The sequence below is a fragment of the Lynx rufus genome, unplaced genomic scaffold (assembly GCF_022079265.1).
Source record: "Lynx rufus isolate CCGP_SWC_20201006 ecotype Redwood Valley unplaced genomic scaffold, mLynRuf1.p SCAF_6, whole genome shotgun sequence".
NCBI classification, from domain to species: domain Eukaryota; kingdom Metazoa; phylum Chordata; class Mammalia; order Carnivora; family Felidae; genus Lynx; species Lynx rufus.
In genome coordinates, this window is record NW_025814878.1 from 87,586,730 (window position 1) to 87,609,969 (window position 23,240).

At 34.8% G+C, this 23,240-nt stretch overlaps 1 protein-coding gene across 1 annotated transcript in view; it reads left to right on the plus strand.

The window, feature by feature from the left end:
- EYS (eyes shut homolog) overlaps positions 1 to 23,240 on the plus strand; it is a 1,631,667-nt gene that overhangs the window by 534,962 nt on the left and 1,073,465 nt on the right. Inside the window, exon 18 of the mRNA XM_047102761.1 lies at positions 16,010 to 16,155. Coding sequence (XP_046958717.1) covers positions 16,010 to 16,155 — 146 coding nt within the window. The remainder of the gene's footprint in view (positions 1 to 16,009; positions 16,156 to 23,240) is intronic.

Below are 23,240 nucleotides of genomic sequence, written 5' to 3' on the forward strand. Positions count from 1 at the left end.
ACAATTGTATTGAATATCATGATTTTTGTAGTTGTTCAACCAAGATTTTATTTTGTGTTTGTTTTTTAAGTTTTATTAAAATTTCAGTTAGTTAACATACAGGGTAATATTAGTTTCAGGTATACAATATAGTGATTCAACACTTCCATACATCACCTGATGCTCATCACAGTGCTCTCCTTAATCCCCATCACCTATTTAACCCATTACCTTGCCTTTAACATACACTATCAAGTTGGGGCACATGAGTGGCTCAGTCAGTTGAGCACCGGACTTCAGCCCAGGTCATGATCAACTTCAGACCAGTTCACAGGTTCGTGAACCTGTGGGGCCCTGTGCTGATGGCTCAGAGCCTGGAGCCTGCTTTGGATTCTGCACATCCCTCCCTTTCTGCCTCTCCCCCACCCATGCTCTCTTTCTCTCTCTCTCTCTCTCTCAAAAAATGAGTAAACACTTAAAAAATATACAGCATTAACCATTTCATTTGTATGCCTGCCTCAATAAAACACTTAGCTTGCATATTAATGTAAGTGAAATAATATTGTGTATCATCTTCAGAAACAATTCATTTTTTTAAATATTTCTGCATTATTCATGTATCAGTTGCTCAGTTTTAACTGTTGTAGAATATTCCATTTAAACATGTGCCAACATTTGTTTATCATTCTCCTGATCATAGATATCTGGTTTATTTGACTCTTCTTTCTTAGACATAATAATATCATTTCAGTTTTCAAATATTTCCCCAATACACAATTACTAATGTTACCTTAGTTTGGTATCTAAAAATGGAATAATTGCACTATTGAGTAGATGTTTTCACATGTATTATATCATTTTTTTCAATTCACTTTGAAAATGGAATATTCACACTCTTAACAAAAGTGAAAAAATGTCCCTATTTACATTCTTACATATTTCATTTGGGCTTATCTGCTGCGTGCAAAATTCTATCTCCTTGTGTGTGTGTTTTTTTTCTGTACTCCCATCATAACTTATGACTTTAAGCATTTCTTCAGCCATTTCAAAATATTTAATTTTTCCATCCTAATGCAATTTTTAAGTTTATTTATTTATTTTGAGAGAGAGAGACAGCCTGAGTCGGGGAGGGGCAGAGAGAGAGGAAGAGAGAGAATCCCAAGCAGGGTCCACATCCTCAGCATGATGCCACAGACGGGGCTCAGACTCACAAATCAATGAGATCATGACCCAAGCCAAAACTAAGAGTCAGATGCTCAACCAACAGAGCCACCCAGGAGTCCCTAATTTTTCCTTTCTAGAAATGCCTATTTATGGCATCTTCCCATTTATGTTTTCTTCTTCTTGATTTGTAAGAATCTTTATGTGTTTTAATTATTACTGTTTTCATTAGTTGTACTGTATGTACTAAAAATATTCTATTGATTGTGGCTTGACATTTCACCGTCTTTATGATGTTTTGAGTGCTAAAATTTAATTTTAATCTAACCAAATTAATGTGTGTTTATGGGTTGCGTTTTTCATCTTGTTTAAAATGTTTACACTGCTTAAAGAAGAGCTAATAGCTATTCTTCTCAAACTATTCCAAAAAATAGAAGAGATAGGAAAACTTCCAAATGCATTCTATGAGGCCAGCATTACCCTCATAAAAAAAGAAAAAAAAACAGATGAAGACACAGCAAAAAAGAAAAGGAAAAACCGAAAATATTAGCAACTCAATTCAATAATAGATTTTTAAAAAACTGTTGGCCATGATCAAGTAAGATTTAATCCAGGGATTCAAAACTGGTTCAATATTTTTAAAAAAGTTTATTCTATGACAAAAAGATGTTGCTTAGATTTCCTTTTAAAATATTTAAAGTTTTCAGGTAACTGGGTGGCTCACTTGGTTAAACATCCAACTTCTGCTCAGGTCATGATCTCATGGTTCATGAGTTTAAGCCCCAAGCCCCTCGTGGAGCTCTGTGCTGACAGTTTGGAGCCTGGAGCCTGCTTTCGATTCTGTGTTTCTCTGGCTCTCTGCCCCTCCCCCACTAACTCTCTGTCTCTGTTTCACTCAAAAATGAATAAACTTCAAAAAAAATTTTTTAAATAAAATAAAGTTTCACCCTTCACATTTAAATCAATTTATCTGGAAAGTGTGTGTGTGTGTGTGTGTGTGTGTGTGTGGTATGTTGTGCGTGTATAAGGATGGAATCTTACATTCATTTTTCCATATGCTATACCAATTGTGCCTGCTATATGTATTGCATAAGTTCATCTGTTACTTACTGCTTGGCCTGACCTACAACACCTTCTTGGTTGCAGATCAAATCCCTATAAATGAATATGTTTATTTCTTTGCCTCTATTCTGTTTCCTTATTTCAGTTAGCTATCTATGTGCCAGTACCATAAATCTTAATTACTTAACTTTGAAATATCTCAATATTGGTAATGCAATATTTTTTAATCTTCTTCCAGAAGCTTTAGTTATTTTGGACAGTTTCTTCTGTTACAATCAACATGTTCCTCATAAATCCCTACATTCAAACAAGCAAACAAAGACTGGGTAGAATTTTTATTGGGATTTCATTGAATTTGTAGATCAATTTGAAAAGAATTGCTATGTCTTTATTTAGGTCTTTTAAAATATCTTTCAAAAAAACGGTTGGAAAAATTCAACTGGACACACATTGATTAGGATAAATAAGACTCATTTGCTGGATCACTATTGCTCTCCAGGCACCAAGGGCTACATTTGTTTATATTAATAGAAATCTAACATCTAGAATTGCTCTAAAAATTTATATCACAACCTTCTTGAGTTTCTGATAATCTTCTATTATTTCTACTATTTTGTATGGCCATCTGGCTTTTGCACTGTCTAATCTAGTGAAGTAAATAGAAACATGCTTTGAATCACCACTCCTGTAACTCACAAGGCTTGAAGGGGACACTAATCACTACAAGTCCCATAGGGATACAGAATTGCTTTTGGTTTGAAACCTTGATAAGTCTAAAGGGGCATTTCAAGACCTTCCAGTTGGGCTTTCCTGCGTAACAGTTCTTATTCCAATGTGGAAATTCTATTACTAAGTATATTGACTACACTATATATTCAGAGACTCTGGGGGAAAATAAAACAACAAAACAAAAGATGGATTTGTGATCCATCTACCAGACCTAAATAAATGTGCACTCCTACTGGTGGAAAGAGTATTTCAAAGATAAGCATAAGTTTAGGGCCATTTGTTTCCCAGGAACTTAGAAGGCCTGAATATCTTTCTTTCATCAATGAGCAATCATACTTGTAAATGGCCTCAGAATCCTCTGTGGAAACCTTCAGGAAGATACATGAAACACATGTGACTATATGACAAGATCCTACTTCAAAGGGACTTACTGTCCTTCAGTTGAGACCCTGAGTCCATGACATAGCATAAGTCTGTAATTGTGTAAGAGGCTAGGAATCCCTACATAGGCAAATTGAATTGTGTTTCTGTCCTGCAGACCTACATACTTAATTCTATTTATGTTTCTCTGATTTATGTGGCTATTTCCTCATTTTTAAATATTATAGTCAAGCATATCCAACAGTTTTTATCCATTCTTGGATCCCATTATTCTAATTTATACTGGGGAACCCAATTTTACTTTAACATCCCACATTCACTCCAGCCTATAAAGGAAAATCACCACAAACTTCATTAAGACACTGGTGCTCCCTCACCAACCCTGTTCTTCATTTTGGTGAATAAAATGCCCTCCTGGGTGAATGCAGTTTCTTCCTAGGAGATAGGAATGCCTTCCTTTATTCTCTTGGAATAGAAATTAAGAGGCAACTGAACAGCTGACACATGATAGATCCATTCAAGCAATTTCCATAACAATAAGCCTGTGAACTTCTCCTAATATATACCAAGAATACCCTGGCACTTCTACATCACTAATCTAAGCTGAAATTAACTCCTGTTTTTGATTAGCCAATTTATCTAACACCATACCCAGGATGCTAATATTAGCACACTGAATCTTCTCTTCCCATCCATGTTAACACATTTAGCTCATTAAATTTTATATTTATTCTCCTTTGGTCTGACTACCTTAGATTCAATCCCACACATGCTCCCCAACTTTGTGACAAAACAGATTGGTGGGGTTATGCATCTCTTCTTGGGTATATAGCATAGCTGTTCCCACTTAAGTGTTTCCATCTCTCATCAGCAAAGTTGGAATCTAACCCTTTTTATGGGCTGGAACCAATGAGAAATGATGGGGCATGAGCAAGTGAAAACTGGCAGCATTTTGTAACTCAACTCCTTCAGCAGAATATAGAGGAGGGCCCATATGCAAAAACGCACAGATTCCATAAGACACAGGAGAGGTTTAGCCTCTACCACTAATAGAGCTTAAAGTGAATTCAAAGGCTTAAGGTCCTTAGCCATATCTATCCTTTGTCTACAGGGTATATGAACTCCTTCAAAGTTACTATACAGACTATACAGGTTTGTTGTTGCTTATCAGCAACTGAAAACTCTGCTTAAAAAATAACTATTATTAATAGTTTCACATCTGTGGTTTACAGGTATTTGGCTATCATATAGGCTGGGTTCATCTAAATTTCTCTGGGACCTAGCTGAGGAGGGAGAAGAGTTTGCCAGTCTGTTGCTCCTAATGTCTCTCATTTTTATTGGACTAGCATGTTCTTCTCACAGAGTGGCAGAAATTCAAGAGAACAAGCAGAAAACATGCAAACCCTCTTAAGCCCTAGGCTCTGAAATAGTGCCCTTTATCCTTACCTGTATGTAGATCACTGTGCAAAAACATAATTGTAGCCATGCCTGAAAGTGTGGGGCAAACACTCTTCCCATGGTGAAGCTGTGGACAGGAAGAAGAGTGGTAAAAAATTAAGATTAAAAAAAACAAAGAAAACAAAAAACAAAAAACGCTGTCAACAAACAGAAGATAGGATCAGTAAGTGGAAAATAAACTCACAAAAAATATGCAAACTGAAGCCTGGGTCACAAACTGCCTAGCATTCCCAATTTTCCCTGTGAGACTTAGGAGACAGCTCTGAGTCAGAGAGAATGAAATGAATGAAATGAATAGTAGAATCAAAATGATCTTACAAGTCTAAATGAAGGTGCTTCACATCAATTAATTTTACGGCTTTTGAAGACCACTCTTCCAAGTTCCAATATGAGATCTCAAAAGAGTTAGAGGAAGAAGTCAGACAAAATGCCCTCTGTTTAAAAGAGAACCCTGTGGTAGATTCATGAACATAAAAACTATAAGTTCATTTACAGAGAACCAAATTGATTATAAAGTTGATGTTGACTCTGCAATGTAGCTGATAAAATCAAAATGTTTATCAAACTTAGAATATACTAAAAAGAATGATGGAAAATAGCCAACTACTAATGGTGAGCAGTCTGGCAACCAATATGCAGAATGCTGAAGAGTTTTTGTAAATCTGAATCTTCAAGCTTGGCTCATATATAGGAAAAACTGCTGCCAATACAATATACTGCCTGAAACAGCCTCTTCCTGACATGAAACAGATGTTGGAGGTTTCTGGATATGACATTTGACCACCTGATTACTATTGAACTGCCTAGTACCATTATCTTTTTCCAAAGGCCCTTCCCAGTAATTGGAAATGTAAGAAAGGAAATGGAGGTGTCATGGCCTCTATTCACAGGCATCCTTCAAGATGATTATATAATAAACAGGAAATATTTGGAACCCCAAGGCAATTTTCCTCTGAAAATGTATATAACATTATTTAGTAAAATATTATGTAAGAAAATGCCAAATCATTTTCTCAATTGGCTGTACTATTTTGCATTCCCATCACTAGTGAATGAGAGTTCCTGTTGCTTCACATTTTTATGAGGATTTGGTATTGTCAGTGTTCTGGATTTTGGCTATTCTAAAAGGTGTGTAGTGTATTTTATTGTTGTTTTGATTTGCATTTCCCTCATGACATATGATATGGAGCATCTTTTCATATGCTTATTTGACATCAATAGGTCTTCTTTGGTGAGGTATCTGTTAAGATTATGGGCCCATGTTTTATTTGGATTGTTTTTCTTATTGAACTTTTAGTATTTGTATATTTTGGATAATAATCCTTTATTAGATATGTCTTTTGCAAATATCTTCTTCCAGTCTGTGGCTTTTATTGTTATTCTCCTGACATTGTCTTTCACAGAATACATTTTTTTTCATTTGAATTAAGCCCATCTTATCAATTCTTTCTTTGTCATATTTAAAAGACAACCAAACCCAAGATCATTGAGATTTTGTCCTTTATTTGAGTTTTTATAATTTTGCATTTTTCATTGAGTATTTGATCCATTTTGAGTTAACTTATACAAGGATTTTAAGGTCTGTGTCTAGTTTTTTTTAATTTTCAGTGTGGATGTCCAGTTGTTCCAACACCATATGTTGAAAAGAAAAAAAAAAACATCATCTTTTCTCCATTGAATTGCCTTTGTCTTTTGTCAAAGGTTAGTTCACAATAGTCATGTAGGTATATTTCTGAGTTCTGTATTCTGTTCCATTGATCTATTTTTCTGTTCTTTTGATAATACCACACTATCTTGATTACTATAGGTTTATAATAAGTCTTAAAGTCAGGCAGTTTCAGTTCTTCAACTTTGTTCTCCTCAACATTGAGTCGTTAGCTTCTCTCTATAATTGTTAGAATTGTTTTATTAATATCTACAGAATAACCTGCTCGAATTTTTATGGGGGTTTCATCAAATCTAGAGATCAAGTTGGGCAGAACTAACATCTTGACAATATTGTCTTCTTATGCATGAACATGTAGTATCTCTCCATTTAATTTTTCTTTGATTTCATTTATCAGAGTTTTGTAATTTTCCTCATATGAATCATGCACATATATTATTAGATTTATACATAAATATTTTATTTTGGAGGTACTAATATAATATTTAGTGAAATTTTAGAACATATTTGGAAGAATGCATATCAACCTAAGAATAGTGATTTTTTCCCAGTAGAAAGGAATGAAAAATGAATAGGGATGTATCCAAAGGGTTTTCAAATATACGTTAAATACATTTTCCTTAAAATCATTCAGCAACTTGGAAAAAGATTGAGATGTGTTAAATATAGATGATGGGTATATGGGATTGATTATTCTAGTCTCAAAAAATTGCTTTGTTTACATTGTTATAATAAAGGCCATTTTCAATGCATTAAAATCTTTCAAAGACAAAAAAAATCAACAGCTGAAAAATAGGTAATCACATTCTGTTTTCCAAGAATATGTTTTTTGATACAGGACTTTCTTTTGGTGTTTTTTAGCATGTTGATATTAACTTACCATTAATTTTTTTTGAAATAATATAACAAGTCATTTAAAACCAATCATTGTATGTTTAGTAGATATTAAACTATAGAGGCACAAATAATTAAAAATATTAATTATTATATAATGTACTTTGTTATTGCATGTATATTTTTAATCTGTTCCATTCTCTCTTTTGATTATTGAAGCTGAGGCCTGCAACAATTAATGACTAATTATTTAAAGATGAATTCCTAGAGATATGACAGCCCCAATTCAACTACAAACTATTGCAAGCTGAACATTAGAATTGACATTTTCTGACTTTATTACATATGTTATCCATTAGAATTGTCTATTTAAGCCACAGTCATCAGTTTACTTAGATAACTGACAGTAATATTTAACTACTGAAAATGGACTGCTAAAGAAAGAATTCACCCTAACAACTACTATAACAGTGTTTTGTCCATTCAAAGGATATGGAATAAGGACAATTTCCAAATGGCTTATGTGATTATCACACAGAAATCATCAAGAATTTTTGACCAATCAGTGTGTGATATTCATGAGTTCAGCAATTCTTTGCTGTACAAAGTTGAAAATGACTGGTTAATGTATATTTAAGAGATAAAAATCAATAGATTGTTCAATAAATTGGTTGCCTAAAAACCAATTATTAATCTAAATGACTTATAATCTACTGAAAATTTTTCCATCACACCATTGTTTCCACACCCATGTGTGGTAAAATTATAATGACATATAAAGACTATTTTAAAAGTAATCACTCTATTAAGCAAATATATTGGGTAGAAAAAAGTTGGTTTACTTTTTCTTCTTCCTTTTCCTTGAGATACACAGAATGTACAGTACCTTAAAGTAAAGCATCTTAAAGATGCTAGGTTAAAACAAAACAAAAAGTAAACTGTGCATGTCAAACATAGCATGTCTATTATTCTCTTAGATTAATATTAAATTTGATAGTTTTTCCATGTGCAAATTTTACAAGCATTGTATTTATTTTTATTATATATGTTTTTATACTTAAATATGCTTTTATTCGTTAAAAATTATAACACAGATTAAACTTACTAAAATTTTAAAATATTATTTAAAAGACTTATTTAACTTTTGTCATAAAATTTTAGTATAATAATCCTTACCCATGTCACAAATATAAATAGCTTGTTCATTTTAAGATTAAGAAATGTCATTAATTATAATGAACTATGGTTCAGGAATGCAATATAGAATTACAAGAAAGAGCTGTAAATTGCTTTAAAGTGAATTATAAATTCTCTCAAAATTTTAATAGCTGTGACATAGGCTAAGTTTTCTTAATATTTATTTATTTTTGAGAGAGAGAGAGAGAGAGAGAGAGAGAGAGAGAGAGAGAGAACAAGCCGGGGAAGGGCAGAGAGAGAGAGGGACAGAGGATCTGAAGCAGACTCTGCACTGACAGAGCCCAATGCAAGGCTCTAACTCACAAGCCCTGAGATCATGACCGGAGTCAAAATCAGATACTCAACAAACTGAGCCACCCAGGCGCCCCAAGGCTAACACATTTTAATCATAAAGTTTTACCTGCAATAGTTTTTGTAGTTTATTTTTGTCTTTGAACTCTATTTTTTATAAAATGATCTGTTAGAATAAATATATATTAAATCTTAATATTACAAATGCATTTTATTTTTATTTTTTTAAATATTTTTAATGTTTATTTTTTTTGAGAGAGAGCAAGAGACAGAGCTTGAGAGGGGAAGGGCAGAGAGAGAGGCAGACACAGAATCTGAAGCAGGCTCCAGGCTCCGAGCTGTCAGCACAGAGCCCGAGCGGGGCTCAAACTCACGGACTGTGAGATCGTGACCTGAGCCGAAGTCGTACACTTAACTGACTGAGCCACCCAGGCACCCCCGAATGCATTTTAAAATTAAAACTCATTAAAATCTATATTTTGGATCTCATAATATGACTTAATTTAACGTTATATTTTAAAGTATCTCAGCTTTCTAGAAACATAAAAACAATTTCTTTACTTATTAACTAGTTTCTCATCTGAAATAAGATGAAAACAAGATAAAGGAAGAATTTAAGGCAGGAACACATTTTAGAGCTACAAGCCCATGTGATTATCTTACATTTTCCCTCTCCTTTCATTATGGCAATATCACTTTATGTAAAATGAATTTACTGCTCTTTACCCCTACATTTTTTCAATGTATTGAATTTTCTTTAGAAGTCACCTGTTAAAATTCATTTTAGTTTTGGAAAAGTATGGTGAAATCCTATCTGGAAAATTTAAGGTCACTATCAAATTAAAGGAAATTTGAGCAAAAATTGTTCCATACCTTAGCAACCTATTTAAGCTTAATTCCACTAAAACTTATGAAATAAAGCCTTGACTTTAAGTTAGAAATTTCCATGTTATCAAAAATATGTTATTAATTTCATGGCCTTAATTGTTGCTTTGGGACAGGCGATTTTTAATATATGCATATTTGTGTTTTAGAAGTTGTTAGAATAGGGTTTCTTCAAAAGAATAAAATGTTTTAGAGACTTTTAATGTATAATTCAATACTACCATAAGATTAACTGGGTCACTTAAAACATTAATAAAAATCAAGGTTCACTTTTATTTTTTCCTCTCAGCCTAGGTAGATGTGATCTGAATACTGTAGGGATGAGGGCCTCAGCAAGTAATGATGGAAGGAAACATACACCAAAGCTGAATAATTGTATATTTTAGCTGGAGGCCAATAGGAGGAGGAATCTGGTGGCATTCCTTTCAGACACTCCTTATGCAGTTTCATTTGAAGGGCCAAGGTAGGTGTGGAGAACAAGTTGGCAATGTGCTACACTTTGCCTATCTCTCCTATTTGGGAGAGGAGGTGTGGGGGCAAGAGCAGGGAAGAGACAGAAGGAGGTAGGAGGTGGGGGGTAAGGAAGGGAGAGAGTACATGTATACATTTCAATTCTTCTGGGAAAGACGAGGTAGGCACAGAGATTCAAGGTAGATGCTCTATTCTGAAATAAATATTTGACTTTCATGGAAATTTGCCCTATTATTATATAATAAATGAATAACTTTTAGTAAAATCTATAAAAGAATCCAGGAAGCTAAAGTTCAGAAGGTAACAAAACTTGAAAAATGAGCAAAAGAGAATTCTAGGTAGTTGAGAAAATCTGAATCTTCTCATACTTCCTCAAAATGATACAAACAAAAGAATAAAACCAAAAAGAATCTCATATCTTCACCATACAAGAAGACAAAGAACATGAAAAGTATTTCACATTAACTAATGGAGGAAGTAAATATGTTTAAAATAATAACAAGGTTTCTCATTGTTATAAAAGGAACGGCAAATACAGAAATCAGCTAGACTAAAATGAACCCTATTATGTTAAATTAGAATTGGGAAATTAGTATGAACTCATACTTTTATATGTATGTGTTTATAATATACATATATACATATGAACACACACAACAATAAATATAAATATGGGCATATATGTGCCATATGTATGTACATATAGTTATATACATATAACTATATGTATACATAAACATAAATACACATACACATAGAAATTATCTTGGTTTCTAAATAACATGGTTTCTAAATAACATGGTTCTAAATAACTTGGTTTCTAGGACTTCTAGAATAAATGGCTTATTCTAGATCTGGAAAAGGAAACGTATAAGATAAACCTGGAATATCTTATGTTAGAAAGTAAGAAACTGTTCAAAGAATGATGGAGATGTCAAAAGGGTAGAGGAGAAAACTTGAAGAGGTCCTTACTATCCAACTCTCAGATGAAGTGAGCATCAAATAAATAAAAAATGGTTATATATTTGACCCACTGAATAAAATAAAAAGTCTTGACTCCATTTAGATACAAATCCATAATTGAATGAATGGATGGATGGAGGGATGGATGGAGGGATGGATGAATGAATGAATGAAGTAATTAATGAAAAGGAAAAGCCCATCTTAACAGTCAAATGTCATCTAGTAAATGTGAAATAAATGAGGAGTTAGAAAAGCACTATTGGGGGACGCCTGGGTGGCTCAGTCAGCTAAGCTTATGACTTCTGTTCAGGTCACTATCTCATGGTTCATAAATTCGAGCTCCACATCCCTGCTGTCAGCCCAGACCCCATTTCAGATCCTCTGTCCCCCTGTGTTTCTGCACCTCCCTGCTCACGCTCTCTTTCTTAAAAATAAACAAACAAAAATAGATTAAAAAATAAACATTTTTTATTTATTTTTTTTTCAATATATGAAGTTTATTGTCAAATTGGTCTCCATAGAACACCCAGTGCTCATCCCAAAAGGTGCCCTCCTCAATACCCATCACTCACCCTCCCCTCCCTCCCACCACCCATCAACCCTCAGTTTGTTCTCAGTTTTTAAGAGTCTCTTATGCTTTGGCTCTCTCCCACTCTAACCTCCTTTTTTTTTTCCTTCCCCTCCCCTATGGGTTTCTGTTAAGTTTCTCAGGACCAACATAAGAGTGAAAACATATGGTATCTGTCTTTCTCTGTATGGCTTATTTCACTTAGCATCACACTCTCCAGTTCCATCCACGTTGCTATAAAGGGCCATATTTCATTCTTTCTCATTGCCATGTAGTACTCCATTGTGTCTATAAACCACAATTTCTTTATCCATTCATCAGTTGATGGACATTTAGGCTCTTTCCATAATTTGGCTATTTTGAGAGTGCTGCTATAAACATTGGGGTACAAGTGCCCCTATGCCTCAGTACTCCTGTATCCCTTGGATAAATTCCTAGCAGTGCTATTGCTGGGTCTAGGGTAGGTCTATTTTTAATTTTTTGAGGAACCTCCACACTGTTTTCCAGAGTGGCTGCACCAATTTGCATTCCCACCAACAGTGTAAGAGGGTTCCCGTTTCTCCACATCCTCTCCAGCATCTATAGCCTCCTGATTTGTTCATTTTGGCCACTCTGACTGGCGTGAGGTGATATCTGAGTGTGGTTTTGATTTGTATTTCCCTGATGAGGAGCGATGTTGAGCATCTTTTCATGTGTCTGTTGGTCATCCAGATGTCTTCTTTAGAGAAGTGTCTAAAGGCCTATCTCAAGAAACAAGAGGGGCGCCTGGGTGGCGCAGTCGGTTAAGCGTCCGACTTCAGCCAGGTCACGATCTCGCGGTCCGTGAGTTCGAGCCCCGCGTCAGGCTCTGGGCTGATGGCTCAGAGCCTGGAGCCTGTTTCCGATTCTGTGTCTCCCTCTCTCTCTGCCCCTCCCCCGTTCATGCTCTGTCCCTCTCTGTCCCAAAAATAAATAAACGTTGAAAAAAAAAATTTTTAAAAAAAAAAAAAAAAAAAAAAAAAAAAAACAAAAAAAAAAAAAAAGAAACAAGAGAAATCCCAAATACAAAATCTAACAGCACACCTAAAGGAAATAGAAGCAGAACAGCAAAGACAGCCTAAACCCAGCAGAAGAAGAGAAATAATAAAGATCAGAGCAGGAATAAACCATATAGAATCTAAAAAAACTGTAGAGCAGATCAACGAAACCAAGAGTTGGTTTTTTGAAAAAATAAACAAAATTGATAAACCTCTAGCCAGGCTTCTCAAAAAGAAAAGGGAGATGACCCAAATAGATAAAGTCATGAATGAAAATGGAATTATTACAACCAATCCGTCAGATATACAAGCAATTATCAGGGAATACTACGAAAAATTATATGCCAACAAACTGGACAACCTGGAAGAAATGGACAAACTCCTAAACACCCACACGCTTCCAAAACTCAATCAGGAGGAAATAGAAAGCTTGAACAGACCCATAACCATCGAAGAAATTGAATCAGTTATCGAAATTCTCCCAACAAATAAGAGCCCAGGACCAGATGGCTTCCCAGGGGAATTCTACCAGACGTTTAAAGCAGAGATAATGCTTATCCTTCTCAAGCTCTTCCAAGAAATAGAAAGGGAAGGAAAACTTCCAGACTCATTCTATGAATCCAGTGTTACTTTGATTCCTAAACCAGACAGAGAACCAGTAAAAAAAGAGAACTACAGGCCAATATCCCTGATGAATATGGATGCAAAAATAAACATTTTTTAAAGTACTGTTTGGCAAAGAGTATAGAGACAACTGATTCAATTTAGAAGCATCAATGGAGAATATCTCCTATTTTAAGTTGGTTGAAATCTCCAGATTCTAGGGTACATGATCAATAGTGAAGCCATTCAGGAACCTTTTTGTAATCACAGAAAATAAAATTCGTGTGGCAAAAGGCAAGGGATGGGTATTTCCAGATTTTCAAAAAGAAAGAGGGGGAAAAGAGAAACACATATATACATACACACAGAGTGAGATAATTCTGTAAATTTAATGAATAAATGTTTATAATAGATTGAGAAAATCAGTGATAATTATTATAAGTCTATCACTGACAGGAAAGATGTCCGAAAATATTTTTCTAATATTCATTCTTCTAGAGTAAAGAATAGATTCAGTAATTTCTGGAAGTATGATAGAACTGTCCTAAATACTTGCAACAGATGTATAAATTGAGTTCAAAGTCATTATCTGATACATTTTGTTTTAATACACCATTTTCAAACCTATCAGTGTGAAAAAATTATTTCCCGGATGTACCTTTTACTGCTACAACTGAAAACACTGTCAAACTCCTACCTACTCTGTGATCCCTTGGAATCATCATTGATTCACTGGGAACACACGACAGCAATCAATGAGAGTATCATTAACGAACATATCTTGATTTTAGTAAAGTATTTAAAAGATTCATTACATCTTCTGGACTATATTGAGCAAAATATTTGATGAAAAAATTTTTTTCTATTTGAACACAAATGCAAGAGTCATAGTAATTGGATCACTCTAAAAAGTGATTTTGGTCAAAATCTTAGTTACATGGAGTGCTCTTGAGAAATACAAATCTTTTTTACACAATCATGACATTGCACATGGAATTTTAATGCCTTCTGTCCAACTGGTACAAAAACTCCACTCTTTATTGACTAAACAGTAAAACCTTTCCTGTCACCTTCTCTAACAGCTCTGTTTTTATAGGACTTCACACTTTTCTCTATTGGCATGTATTTCCTGTAATGTTTACATATCACTGATCCTAACTTCTCTATGAGAATTTAAAAAATAAGCCCAAGCCTTATCCAAGCACTTGGATCTGGGTACCTGACTAGTGTCTGACACTCAATTAGATAATGTATGATGAATGAGCAAAAGAGGAGCATAGGCATGTTAAATTTCTGGTGGTTGTTTTTGTAATTACAATTATGTTGAAACAAGTTAATTAGGAAGAGTTCCCTTGAAAAATCAGAATAAAAATCTGTTTCAAAAACATTACAAGAAAACTTGGGAAAGCACTTTTATCTAGACTTCTACAAAAGGAGAAAGAAAAAGAAAAACTATATACAGCTTGTTTTTCTAAGTGTATTTTTCTCTCAATTTAATTTTATCTATGGAAATTATTCATGTTCTCATGAATGTTTTCTCTATGAATATACAAGTTAAAAGATTAAATTATTGCTTTCTCTTAACATTATTTATTGGTTTATCATACACACACACACACACACACACACAAGACTAAAACTAGTCACAATTCCATTTCAGGAGAATTGGTCTTCTATCATCTGGCAAATAGATACAGATTGACTAAATATTGAAACAAACATATGTTCAGCACAATATCCGGAAATAGACTAAAAATAAATTCAGGGTGACTCTGCCACATATTGTTATAACCATTCTCAATGGCAAGGCTTTTGAAAGACCCTTCCTCTATTAAATGCATGATACTTTGAACCTGGCATCTAATCATTGAAATGCATCCAATTTCTTCAACATCTGTCCATTGAATTAAGCAGTAATGAGATTGTTTTTGCTAAAATGATTTTTTAAATTTAGCTAGAGTGCTTCTATATCAAAAATATCATTCAATAAATGGGCAGAATAATACCCAGTTGTTAACATAGGATAAAGTTTTATGATTACAAATTATAAAATGAATACAGTACAGAATTAAGCTCAATAGTATTTATCAAAGTTTTATTAATTATTTTCCCCAATACATTCATTTTTTTAAAAAAATTCCCCACATAAAGAACATTTAAGGGGAAGTATATCTAGAAGTTTGTTGAAGGAAGTCATTGAGACAATATGACCTTGTGTTGACCTGAAAACTGGATCCCGGCAATTAGGAAGCAACTCACTTCTTCTGCTTGTCCTTGGCATGTATGTTCTGTCCACTAGACAAAGTTTTGAGAGAGTAATGCATTATTGAGACCATCTGGACTTGATACATGACAACCTCATTAATGCTTTAATATAAACTTTTAAGATTTGGGGAGTGTGTGTGAAGATCTTCTTGTCTTGTGGATACCCAAGACATGCCTGGAATGTAAGTTCCCTTGCATATTAAACCTGTCCCCCACCAATTTGGAGTGGTTTGCCTCTTTCTTCTGGCTCTCCTTGCTTTGAATCTGTGGGGACCAGTTTCGAATTTCACTTGAGGAACTTCCCAGGGTGTGAACCAACAAAGGTAGTTTGTATTTTCTCCAGAGGAAAAAAAATGAAAAGAAAATACTACCACTTATTTAAATTAAAAGGCTAAAATTTAAAATATACATATACATTATGTATATATGAAATGCTTTTTCTTATTACATACAACTTCTCATTTTCCTGCTTTTCTCTAGAATTATGTGCATTTGTGAGCCAGGTTACCATGGATCTCTCTGTGAATTGGATATGAATGAATGTGAAATCTCACCTTGTCTAGATGGAGAAGATTGTGTCAGCAGAACTGGTGGATACAACTGCCTCTGTGCTCCTGGTTATACAGGTAAACCTCTATCTGCCCTGTCTGTATCAACATATGGCTATCTGTAAAAAATTGGCAATCTTATATTTATTCTCCAAAACCTGAATCAACCTGACACATGCAGGTAGCACAGGAAGTGCAAGAGACTTTAGTAAAAGAAATTAGTAAAAACAAAAATTATGCTTTTCAGTGTATCATTTGCTAACAACTAAGAAATATATGAATAATATTTCAAGGTATTTTACACATTTATGATTTTTGAATTGAGATGTATCTGAATTATATTTCTATTTTTATAATGCAGAGAAGTATCAGTGTATGAATAAACTAAGAAATAATACTATCATATCAATTACACAAATGTCATCTAAAAATATAGTAAGGTTAGCTCTTTTAAATATACTTATATGCCAGAAATCAAGGAACCATTGTGAACTTAACCTTCTAGCAGAAAAATATGATTTGTCTTAATATCAATTATTCCACAACACAAATGCTATCCAAATATAAAGACAACAGTCATCAAGGAACTAAGGAAAGAAAAACATATTAGCCTTCTAAACTTTGGCTGAGAAACTTTATGAAATACAAAAAGCTATATTATTTTTTATTACCAATATTAATTATGTGAATCCAGAAAAAATGTATTGAAATCTCAAGTTCCAATTTATTAATGTCTGATTTTTATACCACTGGGATCTCTTGGGTTCCTTTCCTGAGGGAAACTAATTAAGTGTATCTAATATTACATTCTATTCTCTCAGGCATAAAATACACTAGAAAAATAGAAATAAGATTGGAAAGCAAACTGATAAAAAAATTAGAGGTATTTCTATTGGATAAGTGATCAAAAGGCAAGAAAAAGTTAAGTGACATGAGCAAAGAATACACAAGTACTTTCCTAAGGAATCCTGATGGCGTCAGAGAAGGTTACATTGGTAACAATTGTTATATGCACAGAAGTTTCTGCTTAAATTAAAAAAAAAAGGCTTAAACTCATATCTACAGATTTTATTACATAAGGAAGAGGCATTAAATTTTGACTATAAAATAGGATCCTTGGGGCGCCTGGGTGGCGCAGTCGGTTAAGCGTCCGACTTCAGCCAGGTCACGATCTCGCGGTCCGTGAGTTCGAGCCCCGCGTCAGGCTCTGGGCTGATGGCTCAGAGCCTGGAGCTTGCTTCCGATTCTGTGTCTCCCTCTCTCTCTGCCCCTCCCCCATTCATGCTCTGTCTCTCTCTGTCCCAAAAATAAATAAACGTTGAAAAAAAAAATTAAAAAAAAAATAGGATCCTTTCTAAATGCCATGTCACTCATCAAATCCCAAATTATTAGAATTTTTATTTGGGACCATAGATACCACCCAGCAATATCATTTGCCATGGCCATTGTTTTCTGCTGCTTACTGCTTGTAACAGTGTTAAAATAAGAAATGACACACTGAGTTCAATGTGAGTGAGAAACACATTTTGTAAAATTATTTGATGTAACACATTGTTCTGATATTTTAAATTCATTGTAAAATTTGAAAGTTTAGCATTTTTTCCACAACGTCTCTATTTTTATTGAAAGCTGATGTGCTCAGTGTTGTTTCAAAATTTAATATTGGTGGCACCTGGGTGGCTCAGCGGGTTGAGCATCCCACTCTTGATTTTGGCTCAGGTGATGATCCCAGGGTCTTGAGATCAAGCCCTGTATAGGGTCCATACAGGGAGTGGAGACTGCTTGAGATTTTCTCTCTCTCTCTCTCTCTCTCTCTTTCTCTTTCTCTCTCTCTCTCTCTCTCTCTCTCTCTCTCTCCGTCTCCCTCTCCCTCTCTCCCTCTCTCCCCCCACCTGCCCCTTTCCCTGCTCATGTGTGCTCTTTCTCTCTCCAAAAAACCAAACCAAACAACAACAACAACAACAACAACAACAAAATAAGATTGATTTGCCAATTAGACACCACAGTGGAGAAGTTGAGTACACAGTCAGCTGTATGAGATAGTCTAGAATGAAAACATAAATTGTGAGAGTCTTCAGATACAACTATAATACTAGATAAGATCACACAAAAGTGAATGAGAGAAGAGAACTAAGGACTGAGCCCAGGAGCACTGTAATATTTAGCAGTCCATGAGAGGAAGAAGAATCAATACAGGAAATTGAAAAGAGAAGTCAAAGATACAGGAAGAAAAGCAAAGGAAGACGAAGTGCAGAAAGCCATGTAAATTCTTTCAAGTAGAGAAAATGATCAACATTGTCGAATGTTACTATTAGGTCACATAAAATAAGGACTAAGTACTGAGCATTGGAGAAGCAGTGGCAATGTCATTGGTGACATTATCAAGGAAGCAGTATGGTTGGAGTGGAGGGTGCAAAAGTCTATTTGAAGTGGATTTAAGAGATAATGTGAGAAAATTAGATTGCTGAGAGTGAACATGCAAAATTTATTAAAGGAGGGTTTGCACTTTTTAAGATGGAAGCAAGAAATGGGGCAGTAGCTTGAGGAGGGAGAGAGATTTAAAATAAAAGTTTTTTCTCACATACTTAAAAAATAACTCTGACTCCTATGTGGAGAATAGACTGCAGAGTTTCAGTAGAAGCAGAGAGACAAATCAGAAGGCTTTGGAATTACAGTTGACCTTGAACAAGGGTTAGGGGCACCAACCCCCATGCAGTCAAAAATCCATGTATAATTTTGACTCTCCCAAAACATTACTAATAGCCTACTGTTGACTGGAAGTCTTACCAATAACATAAACTGTTGGTTAACATGCATTTTGTATATCACATGCATTATATACTGTATTTTTATAATAAAGTAAGCTAGAGAAAAGAAAATTATCAAGAAAATCAAAAAGAAAATACACTTATAATACTGTACTTTTTTTTAATATCCATGCATAAGTGGACCCATGCATTTTAAAACCATGCTGTTCAAGGGTCAGCTGTAGTTTAAGTGATAGATTAGATCATAGTAGAGATGGTGAGACATGCCTATATGTAGCATATTATGCATGCTCAAAATATTAATGAATAGATGAATATTAATAATATACAAATATTAAGGTTACCACTCAACTAATCATTGATTAATCAAACTATGTTCCCTTTCTATCTTTGAAGAAAAATTCTTTAACTCCCTCTCACTGATTCATTGGGTTCTGAAACACTTTTTATTTACTTTTACTTTGGGGACTCAAGCTGTGCTGGAATGATGCTCTCATAAATATACATCAACAAGGCATACACCACGTAATTGGTTAGTGGGAAGGCCACTTATGATTCCTTCGGCTTCCATTCAATCTCTAAATCTGAATTTGACCTCTTTTCCAAGGAAAATTTAAATGTCAAACTCAGGAAATTATGCTTGTGTTGGGGTTAATTATTGTAGGCTTCTCATATGAAAAAAAAAAGAGCTTTCTTCTTAATTTCAAGATTTATTGGAAAGTTACAAATACCCAGCTTACTTGCCATTGTAAAAGTGGATTTTCATACCTGGTTTGATGGATTAGTACGATCCCTCAGATGAATTTACTGTGGAGTAATTGGGGGTAGTCCAAGTGTCTCTGTTAGGCACAGTCATTTCTGAGATGATTTAGCTGTCATTTCAGGCCAGGTGTATCAGAGACTGGCAGCTTGCTACATGGCTTCCTGGAAGGGTGGGAGGATTAAATTCTCAGACTTCTACTAGATAGCTATGACCATAAAAAGAAATCATTCATATTTACTCTCTCCCTAATATAGATATATCTGAGAGAGATTATAACCTGATATACCCCAAATGATATTAATTGCTATGGTGAAAGACTGTGTAGGAAAATGATTACACGGGGCTGGAATAAGGTTAGGAGTTGTGGAGGCAAATTTAAACACAGCAGTTAGGGAAGGCCATGGAAAGACTGATTTTATTTAAGATTGACATACCATTTGGTACACACATCCATATTGTATAGATAAAGTGGTAGATTGAGAGAGAGTAAGACATCAAGAACCAAAAGTACACTTAATAACCTATAAAGATGAGAATATTTCTCTAATAACAGGTTTTTATATTTTTATATAACTGGACCATTAAGGGAAGAGGTTAAAACAACAAAGAAGTTTTTATATTTCAAGAGGATATTAGAATATTCATAGTGTGTATATATAAAATTATATTTAAAAAATCATTATCACATCACAAATCAAGTAAGAGAAACACTTAAAATTTTAGTTGTAGTTGGCAGTCTAGCTAGTGTCTGCGAACTAGGAAAAAAAATAGGAACTGCACAAGGACTAATCTAATTTTAAATTTTCAAAGATTTGCATATTTCTCAGAATGCTTTCATTTCCATACCTGTGTGTAATGTGAACCCTGTCTTAGCAATGATTTAACCTAAAGTAGGGTGAGGAGTGGGGCGATGATATTTTAGGGCAAATATAGAAAATATAACAAACCTGTGCTCAGAAGCAACTTCTTTCAGTATTTTAAAATATTTTTTCTGGTTTTGGGGCACCTGGGTGGCTCAGTCACTTAAGCGTCGACCTCAGCTCAGGTCATGATCTCGGGGGTTCGTGAGTTTGAGCCCCATGTGGGTTCCATGCTGACAGCCCAGAACCTGAAGCCTGCTTCATATTATGTCTCCCTCTCTCTCTGCCCCTCCTCTGCTCCCACTCTATCTCACTCTCAAAAATAAACAAACATTAAAAGATTATTTTTATCTTAAAATATTTCTTATGATTTTTACTTTCATATGTCCTTTTTTTTACTTTATTTATTTTGAGAGAGTGAGAGAGCACACACATGCAAGTGAGGGAGGGACAGAGAGAGAGGAAGAGAGAATCCTAATCTGTCTCCATGCTGTCAGCTCAGAGCCCAACTAGGGGCTTGATCATGAACCGTGAAACCATGACCTGGGCCAAAATCAAGAGCCAGAATCTAAACCAACTGAGCCACCCAGGCAGCCTTACTTGCATATTTCTATATAGTATATTTATACTACTATTTCTGTATTTTTTCCAATTTTTTACATTATCTAAATAGTTTTTCCTATAGAAAATAAAGATTTTGCTGTGTTATCACTATTTCTATTCACCAATTTATACATGTTTTTCCCACTACTTTCTCCCAAAATGGTTATATCTAAAATCTTATTAGGAATTAATATTATTATTAATATTACTATAATATTATAACTATATCAGTTTTCCTTTTTTATTTTCATTTTATTTTTACTGATTTTGATAGACATATTTTCCAATGCCTTTATTATATTGTTAAAATCATTTGCCTCTCACTTTTAATTTCCAAAAACTTTCTTCTTGTGTAATGTTTTTAGGTCATCCTGTAATTTTTGTTGCTAAGAAGTATTCTCTTTTCTCTATAATAGTATGTATAGGGTTTCAATTATTTTATCCTTTGCATTATCTTTTTTTTTTTTTTCAACGTTTATTTATTTTTGGGACAGAGAGAGACAGAGCATGAACGGGGGAGGGGCAGAGAGAGAGGGAGACACAGAATCGGAAACAGGCTCCAGGCTCTGAGCCATCAGCCCAGAGCCTGACGCGGGGCTCGAACTCACGGACCGCGAGATCGTGACCTGGCTGAAGTCGGACGCTTAACCGACTGCGCCACCCAGGCGCCCCTCCTTTGCATTATCTTAACTTGCAAATTTCATTTTTTTCCTCTGTGTATGTTTTCTTTTTTTCCATGTATCTCTTTATTTAGAGGTGTGTGTGTTTATGTGTTTTTAAAATCAGATACTCCCTGAGTATCAGCTAATATCTCAGAGAGAACCAGTAAAATGTTAATTGAATATTCTGAGTGAATGAAAAGTGCTCAACTGGGGACTTTTGTACTGTGTGTGAACATAAATACCACATATTTTATTGAAAATATCTGAAATGTCATTACTGATGGGATTTTCCCTTTCACTGGCTTTCCTGCAAAGGCAGGTAAAGAAAATGGAGATACAGATAGGGATTATTAGCAGGGAAAGATGACACGATTTTGATAAGCCAGAATCTTAGAGCCAGTTAGATAGGTCTGTTTGTTAGAAACAGCCAACACATTTTTAGGAGAACAATGTTTAATAGTCAACTTTTTTTTTCCTAATTGCTTAAAATTATTACTTCAAATCTCTAGTGAATATATAATGTAAAAATTGTGTGTTAGTGGAACTTTGGGAAAATAAACAGACCAATAAGGTCTCTAGCACAAGGCAAAGTGGTACAAAAAGAGGACAGAATAGGACTCCTGGGTGGTCCAGTCAGTTGAGCGTCAGACTTTGGCTCAGGTAATGATTTCGGGGCTCATGAGTTCGAACACCGCCTTGGGCTCTGTGCTGACAGCTCAGAACCCTGTCTTTCTCTGTCTCTCAAAAATAAATAAACATTGGGGCGCCTGGGTGGCTCAGTCGGTTAAGTGTCCAACTTCAGCTCAAGTCATGATCTCGCAGTCCGTGAGTTCAAGCCCCGCGTCGGGCTCTGTGCTGACCACTCAGAGCCTGGAGCCTGTTTCAGATTCTGTGTCTCCCTCTCTCTGACCCTCCCCCGTTCATGCTCTGTCTCTCTCTGTCTCAAAAATAAATAAACATTAAAAAAAATTTTTTTAAATAATAAAATAAATAAACATTAAAAAAAAAAAGAGGACAGAAGTCATTGGAGGAAAGGAACAAAGTATTGGATAAGAGGTTGGCATAGCCTAGCTGAAGAAGTAAGTGGGAAACTCACGAGTCTTTCAAGAAATCTTGCTCATTAAGACCACTTCCAGACCATGTTTGCCACTTCCTCCACCAAGTCCTAATCTCCCCTGTCCCAGTCTAAATTCTATGGCTCACAGTTATAATCACTGCTTCACTTACTTCCATTATCCTACCTCTCTCCCATTCCATAATACTCACATTAAAAATCCTCACCTCTGATGTTAATCCCAACTTTCCATATATATTTCACTCACATGGATTGTATAGGCCAGGAGAAACACACACACACACTTAGTGTTCTTCCCTTCTAAAGTGTGGACCTTAAGGAAGCCCTGGGGGTAGCGTGACAATGTGCCTTATCTCTAATCAATTCAGTTTCCCAGTATCCTACCTATTATTTCTAGTTCTCTCTTCTCTTTTTAAATACCAATCACCCTTC